Source organism: Prenolepis imparis, unplaced genomic scaffold (assembly GCF_030444845.1).
Source record: "Prenolepis imparis isolate NDT839.2.m4 unplaced genomic scaffold, iyPreImpa1.0 SCAF_6, whole genome shotgun sequence".
NCBI classification, from domain to species: domain Eukaryota; kingdom Metazoa; phylum Arthropoda; class Insecta; order Hymenoptera; family Formicidae; genus Prenolepis; species Prenolepis imparis.
Window position 1 is genome coordinate 15,402,129 of NW_028141164.1, and position 13,465 is coordinate 15,415,593.

Consider the following 13,465-nt stretch of genomic DNA (forward strand, 5'->3'; position numbering starts at 1 on the left):
TTATGTTATTAATTAGAATTCTTAATGATTGATAATTTATAATAAAACTTGAGTTTAATGCAATAGGGTAAGATTAAGTCATTTCTAAATTATAGAATTATGATTCCATAACGTAATATCGAGAATTTCTTGTTCTCGTTTTGACTTAATTCTATAATAAAATATTCTCTTTAATTATATCTACTTGGGCCTTATTTATAAGTCTCTTCATTTAATAATTTACTCAATAAATCTTAATGATCTTGGGTTCGTTATCGAAATCATTTAATGACTGAAATAAGGCTTCGTAAATATAATTTCGGATGAAATCTTAAAATATTAAGTGTTTGAACACTTTTAGTAATTCATCGAATGCTTGTCGCAGGCTTGTCATTACAATGCATCGCAAGATAAGGATTTATGGAACCTTCCTCATAATAATTCTGTCAGTGATTAAAAATACTTTTAAAACTTATTACTATAAGTCTTAAATTGTTAAGTAAAGTTCAACAGTTATTATGTTTCTGATTTCATAAATAATATTATTATATTGTTTAATTAATATTGAATATTCATATATAGGTGGGTTAGTCATGATTAAAATATCTTCTTATTGCTAAGGATTATTTTCATATAATAACAGCTGGTTAGTTGAAGTATACGCTCAGGGGTCTCGGATGACGTTTGATTGGTCGGATCGCTAGTTCCTGGTAGCGGCTAGTTAGAACTAGATAACTGGAGACCCTAGATTTGGTATGGTTAGTAATTAATAATATAAATGCTTGATTTTAGTCTAAACAATTATATATAAAGAGGAAAATCATTAATTATCCTTAAATTTTAAGTATTGGCGCAGGAAAAACAGTAGCGCGCAAAAATATGGTTTCGCGAAAATGACGGGACGTTACACTTACTAATAAAATAAGAAAGATAATTCCGTCGATTCTAGGGCGCTATTTGTTTAAAAATTCGAGCGGTCAGACATCGGCGCTCACTTCTTTAGCGCTAATCGTAGAATTATTTATAATTAGGGAAGATACCGCGAGGGTACAAAACTGCCGAACATCGGGGCGCTATTTTGTTTACAGCTGAGAAAACATGTTGCGACACGTTCGTTGATAAGCGCAACGTCGAGATCCCTCCAACCCCTCCCCTCATAAATTTCCATAAGAAATATCGTAATGATAAACGTCTCTTACTATAAAAATAACAAAGATAATTTCGTCGATTCTAGGGCGCTATTTGTTTAAAAATTCGAGCGGCCAGATATTGGCGTCACTTTTAGCGCTAATCGTAGAATTATTTATAAATAGGGAAGATACCGCGAGGGTACAAAGCTGCCGAACATCGGGGCGCTATTTTGTTTACAACTGAGAAAACATGTTGCGACACGTTCGTTGATAATCGCAACGTCGAGATCCCTCCAACCCCTCCCCTTATAAATTTCCATAAGAAATATCGTAATGATAAACGTCTCTTCCTATAAAAATAACAAAGATAATTTCGTCGATTCTAGGGCGCTATTTGTTTAAAAATTCGAGCGATCGGACATCGGCGCTCACTTCTTTAGCGCTAATCGTATAATTATTTATAAATACGGGAGATACCGCGATAAACGTCCCCGCCCGCGTGACGTCACCCTGCGCCGCCGAGATACCCCGCGCCCCGCGCCCCGCTCGGAGCCCCATGGGTTAGAACCGGCCTCTTACACCTACTAGTTATTAACGAAAAAAGTTGACATTATAAATGTGCGTTTAACTTTATAGTTTTATAATGTGAACTTTACCTAAAGTAGCGGTGAAATAGATTTATTCACATGCAAAACAAGGTCCACCTTCATCACCCTGTACTTTTAGCGCGAAACGAGATCTATATTTGTCAAATTTCTCTCAAATACCTCTTACACCACGCATATCTCACTAAAACTTATCTTATATTAAAGAAAAATCTCTAAGATTAAATAAAATAGGGCGAATTTCACATCACAATTGTACAACATAAACATCCGTATAAATCATTGTTTTGTATACATACATATATGTACATACGTACCATAATATCATGTGACAAATATAGATATAGTTTTGAATTATGTATAACAGTTGCGTCTCATTTCCTACGGCTTGCAGTGCACAGTGCGATGGAAAGAGTAAGTGGTGTTCTTTTATAATTTTCTGTATCGCAATTTATCTAACTTTACATATGTGTGTGAAGTTAGCTCCGCATTTTACAAATTTTATATTTTTATGAATTGTGCTGCATTGTGCTATAATTGTGCTAACTTGTGCCACAAACGCGAATTCGATAAAATCAATAACAATTAAGAAAATAAATAAAAACGAAATTGTAATAGCCCCGCACTTTTTTGCGATTAAGCTCGAGTTTTTTTCCTAAATTGGCATTAACTTGTACCGTATTCTGCCGTTGGAAAAATTTCAATATCTTATTTTATTTCGATAAAAATAAATTAACAATGATAGATAAAGAAGCATATATAATTCACATTACAATGCAAATATAGAATTTCTGCAAGTTGTACTGACAATGAGTTGTGCTACTCAAAATCTACAAGACACTTGTATAAAAAGCATGGATTAGCTTAGGGGTTGATAAAAATGTAAAAAAGGGGTTGAATATAGAATTTGACGTTTTCTAATTTTTTTGGTTGTGCTGGATTGTGCTAAAGTAGCACAATAACTTTTCAAAATGACAAAATTTCCTCAGACAGTTAGATTTCGCAGCACAGACAAAGATAGGAATTAGACATTAGGAATTTTTAGGAATGAAAAATTTCAAATGTATAAATTGCGAACAGTAAAAGATAATTAACTAAATTCTGCGAGTTGTGCTGAGTTGTGCTATTCAAAATCTACGAAGCATGAGTAGGGATACTATGCCAATTCTAACTCAGGTCCTCCGAGGGGGGCGCGGGGCGGGGGGGATCTTGTAGGCGAGGGGGGGGCGGGGGGGATGATGTCACGCGGAGCGGGGGCGCTTATCGCTGTGCGGGAGACGCTTATCGCGTATTGTTTTTCAAAAACAAAACAGCGTATTGTATTACTTTGAATTATCTAACATGTTATTATAAACAAAACACCGCAAAGTGAGCGCCGATATTCAGCCGCCCTCGCGGTACTTCCCCTTCCCTCCCCTATAAGGGACGCGCTTTGGCGGTACTTTCGCCCTCCCCCACCCCTGCTCATAAGGCTGCGACGTCTCTTCCTCATTGTTTAGGAAGAATTCTTTTGTGATAATTTTGCCGACATTCGGCCGCCCTCGCGGTACCTTCCCCTCCCCCTCCTCCATCTGAGGGGATCTTGGGAGGTCGCGCTTATCGCAATGAACACGTCGGGACACGTGTTTTTTTCGCGGTAAAAGACCGTGTTGCATTACGCGCCGATATTCGGCAGCCTTTGACGTACCTTTCCCCTCCCCCTAAGCGGGATTCTTTCTCATTGTTTAGGAAGCGCCGATGTCCGGCCGCTTGAATTTTTATAAACAAAAATGAGCGCCGATGTCCGGCCGCTCTGTGTCAAAAGCGATAACGTGATGAAGGGAGATCACCTTTCTGATATGTAATTAAACAATCCGTTAATCATGAAGAGGGGAAGAAATGATTAGACGAAATATAATAAGGACTGCTGCCACTTCAAACCATAGTACGTAATTTGCAAGCGCACAGATACATCGGTCGAAAAAAGTATAGCGGGTGTAAGTGCTCTATAGAAAGTGATTTTAAAAAGTGTGGAAAAATGGAAAACATTGAGCAGACTGAACGCGACCTGTTGGAGCGGTCCCATCAAGTCGTCACCTTGGGCGAGTATTTTGAATGGACGCTGCGCTGCGAGGAATTTATCAAACTGCTCGAAGAAAACAGCCGTGTCAAGCGTCCGCGACTCTCGATTGGATATAGACAATCTTTGGTTGCTAGAATCGCGCGACTCGAGGGTGCAAAAACTCGATTGCAGAGACAGTTTATATCCAGTGGTGGTAATTACAGTGGCGACAATAACGCGGGAAGACTCGTTTGACGAGAAATCGATACCGCGTTTGAAAATCGTATACTGACCGGTGCGGTGATTAACGCAGACTATATCGAACCGCGACAATTTTTGGAAGATGCTAGTAGTGTAGTACTCGAGCAAGTGCAAGATGTTATAAAAATACACAACTGTGTAAAAGTAAATACTGTGTTCAACGATGAGTTTGTGACAGGTGATAAGCGCGCCAACAAAAGTATTAACACGAGAAATTATGAACTTTTTCGCACGTCTTCGCACGATTTACGCGAGTGGTATGAGCGGCACGTCATCGAAACCACATTGACGTCTCTCGAAGAGTTTCAGGAACGTGATAGCGGATGGACATTGTCACGAATCCTCGATCTTACGGTCAACGTCAACAAATGCAATCTTATGCGCGCGGGATGCCATATTAAATTACCGCGAGAAATTATGGCGAAGAGAGCGGTAATTAATGTGCAATCTAAAGACGATGCATGTTTCGCGTGGTCAGTGGTGGCCGCTCTGTACCCCACAGAAAGAAATGTGGAACGAGAATTTTCATATCCGCACTATACGACGGTGTTAAATTTACAAAACATTGAGTTTCCGATGACGTTGAATCAAATTAAAAAGTTTGAACATGTAAACGATATCTCAATCAACGTCTATGGCATCGAGAGGAAGAAGGAATTATCAATTCTTCCGATACGACTCGCCGATCAGAAAAGAGAAAAACATGTAAATTTGCTGTACGTGGAGAAGGAGGACGACAACGTTGGACATTTCGCGTATATCAAAAATCTGTCTCGCCTCGTGAACACGCAATTGAGCAAAAATGGTCACAAAAAATATATCTGCGATCAGTATGTATATTTATTGTAAATTATATATAAATGTAAATAAAATTGTAAATAAAATTGTAAATAAAATTGTAATTTTTTTCTTTCACAGATGCTTGCATTATTTCGGATCAGAGGACAAGTTGCAGGCACATACGGTAGACTGTGGAGAAATGAACGACTGCGCTATCCGGTTACCAAGCGATAAAGATAAGTGGCTCGGGTTCGATAACTACAACAGAAAGGAGCGGCTTCCGTTTGTAGTGTACACTGACTTGGAGTGTGTGCTGAGGAAGACATCGGAACACGTGTCATACTATCAACATCATGAGGTATTTAGCATTTGGATATTATGTGCAATGCTCGTACGATGAAACATTATCCGCATACCGATCTTATCGCGGTGCCGATTGTGTCGCGTGGTTCGCCGACAAACTCGAGGAATTAGCGCATCGCATAAAGGGTATTTTGTCTGATAATGTCCCCATGATAAATTTAACATCAGACGAGTTGGAAAAATTTCATAGCGCCACACAATGTCACATTTGCGAAAAACCGTTTGCGCCCGACGATAATCGAGTACGCGATCATTGTCATCTAACTGGGCGATACAGAGGTCCCGCACACTCAAACTGTAATCTAAATTACAAAGACTCTTATGTCATTCCTATAGTTTTCCATAATTTATCCGGTTACGACGCACATTTTATCATAAAAGAAATAGCTACCGCATACGAAGAACGTGTAGATGTGCTTCCAATAACAAAAGAAAAATACATTTCATTTACAAAGATTGTCAATAGTACTGACGACGACGATAAAGATCGGAAAGCTTGTATAAAATTACGATTCATCGATTCATACAAATTTCTCAGTGCTAGTCTTGACAAACTGGCATCCTTCCTCGAGAAGGATAAGTTAAAAATTTTACGTTTTAATTTTTTCACATTATCCGTTCACAATTTTGAATTATTGACGCGAAAAGGTGTCTTTCCGTACGAGTACATTGACTGTGTGGACAAGCTGCAGGACACGCGTTTACCGCCGCGCGAATCGTTTTACAGTTCTTTAACCGGTGACACTGTATCCGAGAGCGATTACGCGCACGCTGAGAACGTCTGGAATCGATTCTCCCTTCGAACTCTAGGCGAATATAGCGATTTGTACTTAAAAACTGATGTCTTGTTATTAGCAGATATTTTTGAAAATTTCCGCGACACTTGCATCGCGAGTTACGGACTCGATCCTACGTATTATTATACTCTTCCCGGGTATACATGAGACGCGATGCTAAAACATACAAATATTACGTTTGAATTGCTTACCGATATCGACATAGTTATGTTTATTGAACGGGGTATACGCGGTGGTCTAAGTCAATCAGTTCCAACAGATACGCGCATGCTAATAACAAGTACATGCAGTCATATGATCCATCGAAACCATCGTCGTACCTTATATACTTCGATGTAAATAATTTGTATGGATGGGCAATGTGTCAACCATTGCCTTATACCGATTTTCGATGGGTCGAAGACGTTTCAAACTTTGACGTTAGCGCGATCGCTCCGGATTCGCTCACAGGTTATATTCTCGAGGTTGATCTAGAGTACCCGCAAAATAAACACAACACACACATTGACCTACCGTTCTGTCCGACGCGCGACAAGCCGCCCGGCAAGCGGGAAGATAAGCTCCGACGCTATATGACAAGAAGCGTTACGTCATACATTATCGCAACCTGCAGCAGTGTATACGTCACGGTCTTCGTATCGTAAAGATACATTGCGTATTACAATTTACTCAATCTGCATGGCTCCGCGATTATATCGAACTCAATACGAAATTTAGAACACAAGCGAAAAATGATTTTGAAAAAAATTTGTACAAATTGATGAACAACGCGGTATTCGGCAAAACTATGGAAAACGTTCGAAATCATGTAGATGTAAAATTATTGACAAAGTGGGACGGACGATACGGTGCGGAAGCGATGATCGCGAAACCAAATTTCCATAGCAGGAGCGTCTTTTCGGAAAATTTAATCGCCGTTGAATTACGTAAACTAGAAGTAAAATTTAACAAACCAATCTATGTTGGTATGTGTATACTCGATATATCGAAAGTGTGTCTGTACGAATTTCACTATGAGTACATGTCACCGCTCTATCGTGAAAGATGTCGGATAATGTACACCGACACCGACAGTTTAATACAGTGCTGGGATTTACTTGCCATTTACGGCGAGATTTCGAGACGCACGCCTCTTGCCCCCCACTCCTCGCTCGCGCCATAACAACGCAGCGCCGGCCGCTCGTAACTAAGGAGCGCGGCACATAGTCTCAGGAACGTGCGTATCAAACGTAATAGCACAATTAGCATTCTAATAGCAAAAGAACACATATACGTGATTAATAATAGAATAATAACTATTTGTATTATTAATACAAAATAAAAGATTGAATAGAAAATTTTAATAATAACTTTTGCTATTAGAATGCTAATTGTGCTATTACGTTTGATACGCACGTTCTTGAGACCATGTGCCGCGCTCCTTAGTTACGAGCGGCCGGCGCTGCGTTGCTATGGCGCGAGCGAGGAGTGGGGGGCAAGAAGCGTGCGTCTCGAAATCTCGCCGTAAATGGCAAGTAAATCCCAGCACTGGTTTAATATATCACATCGAGTGCGGCGATGTGTACGAGAACATGAAACGCGATATCGCTAGATTCGATACGAGCTATCTCGAGATATCCAATTGACAACGCGTACGGTATAGCGCATGCAAACAAAAAGGTGCCAGGCTTGATGAAAGACGAGAATAACGGCGCGATAATGTCCGAATTCGTCGGGCTTAGAGCAAAAATGTACGCGTTGAGGGTGGATGGCAAAAAAGACACTAAAAAAGCAAAAGGTGTTAAAAGTAATGTCGTAGCGCGTAGTATAACATTCGACGATTATACGCGGTGCCTGAATGACGAGATTGAAATGACACGTCAGCAGTCATGTATTAGATCGAAATTGCACGAAATGTATACCATTCGCGAGACAAAAATTGCTCTAAGTCCGTACGACGATAAGCGGTATATTATAACTGATTCGACCGACACATGACCATGGGGACATTACCAGATACCCTTATAAAATATAATGTAGTATAATGTGTGTGTGTGTGTATGTGTGTATGATATATTGTTATGTAACATATGTGTAATATATTGTAACGATTAAAGGAAAGGATGTATTAATAAAGATTTTGTATTTCATATATTTCATGTATATTTTATATATTTTATACGTTGTACACATTATATTTTTCTTAAAATAAATAGTCTATATGAATTAAATCACCATTGTCCTTATGTATCCAAGAATTGTGTGAATTGTCAAATCCCAGCCATTTCACGTAAACCTCGTCACCCCTCCTGCGCAGTACTTTCTCCACAAGATACACATCCGGATAATTCACGCGATGCAACTCATACTCGTAAAACGCTCCAGCGACAGATGTTTTGCGATAGTCCTCGAGTAGATAGCTTACGGGATTAGTACGCTGCACTTTAACAATCTTAAAAACCTCCGTCGTCCAATTTGGCGTGTAACCTTTCTCGAAAAGTTTCTTGTACTTGCTAACGCGTACCGAGTCACCTACTTTGAATTTCGCCGGAACGGCAATCTTTATGTTACTATATACCGTTTTTAAAAGTTTATCAGCGATCGCGGGGGTGACGTCGGCGGGTCGCATGCCGATTGTTCGGTGCTTGCGCGCGTTATAATCCGATACGAGTCGCGGCAACGCGTCGATCCACTTGTAAGTTCCATTCAGCGTAAACATCTTCCACATGTCGTTCTTCAGCGTACGATTGAATCGCTCGACGACCGATGCCTTCATTACCGAATATGTAGAATAATGATTGATGTTATGTTTCCATATAAGCCGTTGCACATCCGCGTTGTAAAATTCCTTCCCCATATCAGTTTGCATGTTTTTCGGGCATCTCTTGCTATCTCGAATTATTTCGGCGATAGCGTCAGCCGTCTCGCTTCCACCTTTACTCTTGAGTGGTGCCCATGCGTACTTGCTCAACACATCGATGATGGTGAGTATGTAGTGATAACCTTTGTTGAAACGAGAGTACGAACGCATGTCGACGATGTCGGCTTGCCACAGATCATCATATCCTCGCACTATGACATGTCTTCGGAAAATTTTTTCTCGCCGGCGCGTGCAGTTCGTTCACCAACTCTCCAAACTATGTTGTTTCATCGCTTCGTCGGTTTTTTTTCCCGATCGTCATTTACTGCTGCTTGTTTTATCGCTCATTTCCGTTACTGAGCCGTTCGTAGCCGTTCTTGACCCGTTCCTGAGCCGTTCGTAGCCGTTCTTGAGCCGTTCATAGTCGTTCTTGACCCGTTCTTGAGCCGTTCGTAGCCGTTCTTGCGTTGTTTACTTCCGTTCTTGATCCATTCGAAAATCGTTCTTGATTCGTTCGCAGCCTTGTTCACAGTCGTTTCTAACCCGTTCGTAGCCGTTCCTGACCCGTTAGCAACCGTTCCTGACCCGTTCGCAGCCGTTTCTGAGTTGATAATAGCCTTGTATGTAACCTTTAATGACTTGTTCGTAGCCTCGTTCGCAGCTGTTGCTAGGCCGTTCACTACCACTGCCACTCATTGTAGTTAGATAGCAGTTCGATAATTCTTTGTAGCCGTTCGATAATTGTTCGTAGCCGTTCGATAACCCTTCGTAGATGTTTGATAACCGTTCGATAGCCGCTCCTAACCCGTTCACTGCTGCTCATTCAGGTTGATAGTCGTTTTTGAGTTAGCATTAGCTGTACGTTAAAGTTCGTTTATCGCAGTCTGTACTGCTCGCACATCCTTCTCGAACGAAGTCAGCTTCTCATCTGATTCTTTCTGTTGATTCATCAATCTTTTAAAGCAGGATTCCACATACAGTTTGTTGACAGCATCAGTGTCAGCTTCAGGTTGCGCTACACGACGAATCTTGCGCGATCTTGCATCATAGTCTGTAGCGACACGACACAGAGCGTTTCCGCGCACGTAACTTCTCACCAATCTATCCCAATGATCGCTTATGCCAGTTGCATCATTTCTCCGTTCGAATAATCCAAATTTGTTGATAGGCATTTTTCGATGCGAATGACGCCGATCGACTGATTAGTTTTGCCGAGACCCCGTTTAATTTATAATAATGCCTGCTTCGCGAAGTTCCTCGATGATCGACAGGATCTCGTTGTCGTGAGCGTTGTGGCCAGCTCGGCGCGAAGCATCGAGCAATCGTACCCGATCCACTAGCTCGTTGGGGTCGTCCCAGTGCACGTAATCGATTTTATTGTCGGTTAGCGTCATCGCTTGAGACATGAATACACCCTTTCCAGATTTTTTCTTTTCAATTGACATCAACGGTGCGATTATTTGTTTGTATTTGTATCCCCTGTTGCTCCGTAATTGACTTTGCGCATCATATTTGCGTTTATGCGCGTTCGTCGCCAATAATATGCTCTTGTATTTTTGCATATCGTCTTCCGTGTAAATAACATCATCGGGAATCCTCTTGAAGACTAGCTCATATAATCCAGGTGTACCAATGTACTTTACTTTGTCTATAATTATAAAATCATATTTATCCATGTCAAATCGTTTGTTACCGAGCAACATTCCATCCTTTTCGAAATAGACACCATATACGTGATCGATCTCGTTTTTTTATCGCCACCGAGGAGAGCACCCATGTATTTTTGTCCCAGTGGTCCGAAGTGCTCTCGCAACATTTCTTGACCTTCCGACGTTTGTAACGTGTTTCGAACGGATGTTTCAAGTGAATTGCTTGTGGTTTCGAAAACATTTTCGTTTGCGAGTGATTCGGGTATTGTAAATGGTAGGATTCTCGTTGTCGCGGACTGTGTAGAGGTGGACGGTGTAGAGCTTATCGGTGGTTCATTCAGTAAAAATCCGTCCGATGTACGTGGTGTCGATGAGCGATTTGTGTTTGGTCGTTTTCTCTTTTTCGGTGTCGCATCTTCCTCCTCCTCCTCGTCCCGCTTAACAGCGGGTAACGTTTTAATTTTCACGTCAGCTTTACTCTCAGGTTCGTATTTCACTGCGATCAAGCTCGCGTTGTCGACAATCTTTTGTAGTGGTTCGATAATAGGTTTAAAGTGAGTCTTGACTGCGATATCGTCATCGAACTTACCAGTCTTTAAAGCACGATGTTTCTTACGGATCGATTCGCACGTTTTCACAATTTTCTTCGCAATCTTTTCACGCTCGCGAATGTTATGGTTATCAGCCATGTCTGCAGAGTGCTCGCGTTTCACTCTTCTCGACAGAATATCGGCAGCGACTAATCGTTTTGCGGTATCGCAAACTCGTTAAATCCTTTTCTGTATCGCCCGTTTGTAAGCAAGCTGTCCTTGTCTATCACTAGGAATCCATACTTTTGTTGCCAACAAATATGACATAATTTACTGAAATCTTCGTACGACATGTCGGTATTCACATGATCGTTGTACACGTGTTTCAAGTTGGTACCGTCCTGTTAAAACTAGATCAGTAAGTTCGCGTTGTCGCGTATAAGATGTTTTGGTATTCTCGCGTACATCTGACAGAGATAGAAGCAATCAACGTTCGAGTGGCGTCCCATTGAAAAGTACTCTCTTATCTTGCTTGTCACACGCCACGTCATCAAAGATGAAAATCGAGTTTGGACATGCCTCGCTCGGTGGAATGACGTCACTGTTATTGGAGAATGTAAAGTAGCCGATTTCGTCGATCGATGTCAACAAATCTCCAGATACCGATATTTCGGCTGTTGCAATGACTTCGAGTACACGTACACGTTTTCGAAGCAAACACCGTGCGGGCTTTTTATCAAACTAATCAAGACGTTAGTTTTACCGCAATTCGAGGGGCCGCATACGATCGCGCGTATAGTAGTCGGCAACATCGTACCATGTCTGCGCATCTCCACGTTGTCCCCCACCGAGCGTAATCTGTCGTCGCAATTCGTCACGCGTATCGTCAAAGGTTGTCGCAAGAATCTCATTTTCCCATTCCCCGATTGAATCGAACGCTTGCCTATTTATAGCTGCGCGGAACCACGAATCGCTCAGTAATGAAAAAATGTTTGTTCTGCTAACAAGTGCTTCCGATATTCACGGTTTAAGCGCCGAACAGCTGCAATTTGTGCCAAAAGCAGTTTTACTGCAATGTGAAAATCACATCCACTACGTGTGGGACAAGCTTCCGGAACACATAAAGGCAGATCCAGAGATTCAGGCCTGTCGCCGCTGTTTCGAACATTACAATCGACCGTGGCAGCGAACGCACATCGACGGTCCAGCGCCGATGATAACGGATTGCAGCGAATGTCAGCGAAGAAAATAGGTAGAGGACTATTAAATCACGCTATAAACGCACTTCCAATCGAATTCCATATCCCCGGCTATCAGTTTTGTGGTCCGGGCACGCGGCTACAAAAGCGATTAGCCAGAGGCGATCGAGGTATCAATCCATTGGACACGGCGTGCCGTGAACACGATATTGCGTACTCTCGGAGCAACGATCTCACCGAGAGACACGTGGCGGATAAGGTACTCGCCGACATAGCGCGAACTCGTATCATTGCGAGAGATTCGACTCTCGGTGAAAGAGCCGCCGCCACAGCTGTCTGGGCAGCGATGAAAACAAGACGAAGCTCGGTATGGGCTTGAAGACGACGACGAAGACGAAGACAAAAAAAAGACGACGAAGAAACGGATACATCCGGTATCGAAACGCGGTGGCATATTGCCAATTCTATCAATGTTGAGCGCGCTTGGATCCATGATTGGTGGAGCGGCTGGTGTAGCAAAGATGGGGAACGACGGAAAAGCTGCACAACGTCAGTTGCAAGAGATGCTACGTCATAATCGCGCCATGGAAGGTCACGGATTGTATCTCGCTCCATACAAACGTGGACGAGGAGTTTCAAAAAGAAAAAAAAAACGTCAAAGAGACGCTAAAAATGACAAAGGGCGAAACTACTAATACAATTGCTGCAACTGGCAAAACGTATGCGCATTCCATACTTTAGAGGTGTTTTCATGCGTGATTCGCTACCGATCGGTGGTATATATCAAAACGAGAGCAGCATCATAAATTTGGATAACGCTAAAGGATCAGATACTCATTGGGTGGCGTACGCAAAGAGGGGGAATCGCGCTATATATTTCGACAGTTTTGGCAATCTTCGACCACCGAATGAATTGGTGCAATATTTCGGGTGGAACGTGACAGAGATACAGTACAATCACACACCTGTTCAAACTTATGATCAGAGCATCTGTGGACAATTGTGTTTGCAGTTTATCCGAACGGTCGATACACGTGAATTTAAAGACGGACATTGCATTATTTAACTCAGTATTCGTTAAACAGTTTTGCCGATATGTCTATGACATTCATGCTGACTGGAACGAGTAGCGTCCTCGCGGCAAACTACTTTCCCGCCATAGATTTGAGCGACGATGAATACGAACTCGGTCTAGCGGATTTTGAGACTTATCACACGATATCGAACGTGAATTCCTCGAATAATAAATTTTACTTTGGCAAAGATGACGCGGAAATTACGATTCCCGAGGG

General features: G+C 41.8%; 1 protein-coding gene and 1 pseudogene across 1 annotated transcript; one reads left to right on the forward strand and one right to left on the reverse strand.

Moving 5' to 3' along the window:
• Positions 1-4,394: 4,394 nt before the first annotated feature.
• LOC145937796 (uncharacterized) lies at positions 4,395-4,865 on the forward strand. Its single transcript, XM_083041169.1, has one exon. The coding sequence runs from the start codon at positions 4,395-4,397 to the stop codon at positions 4,863-4,865; it is 471 nt and encodes a 156-aa protein (XP_082897295.1).
• Positions 4,866-10,018: 5,153 nt separating this feature from the next.
• On the reverse strand, positions 10,019-11,133 carry LOC145937797 (uncharacterized; annotated as a pseudogene).
• Between the last annotated feature and the right edge of the window lie 2,332 nt (positions 11,134-13,465).

Excerpts from the sequence above, each read along its gene's own strand:
- LOC145937796 (XM_083041169.1), top strand. The coding sequence starts at position 4,395 with ATGCGCGCGGGATGCCATATTAAATTACCGCGAGAAATTATGGCGAAG.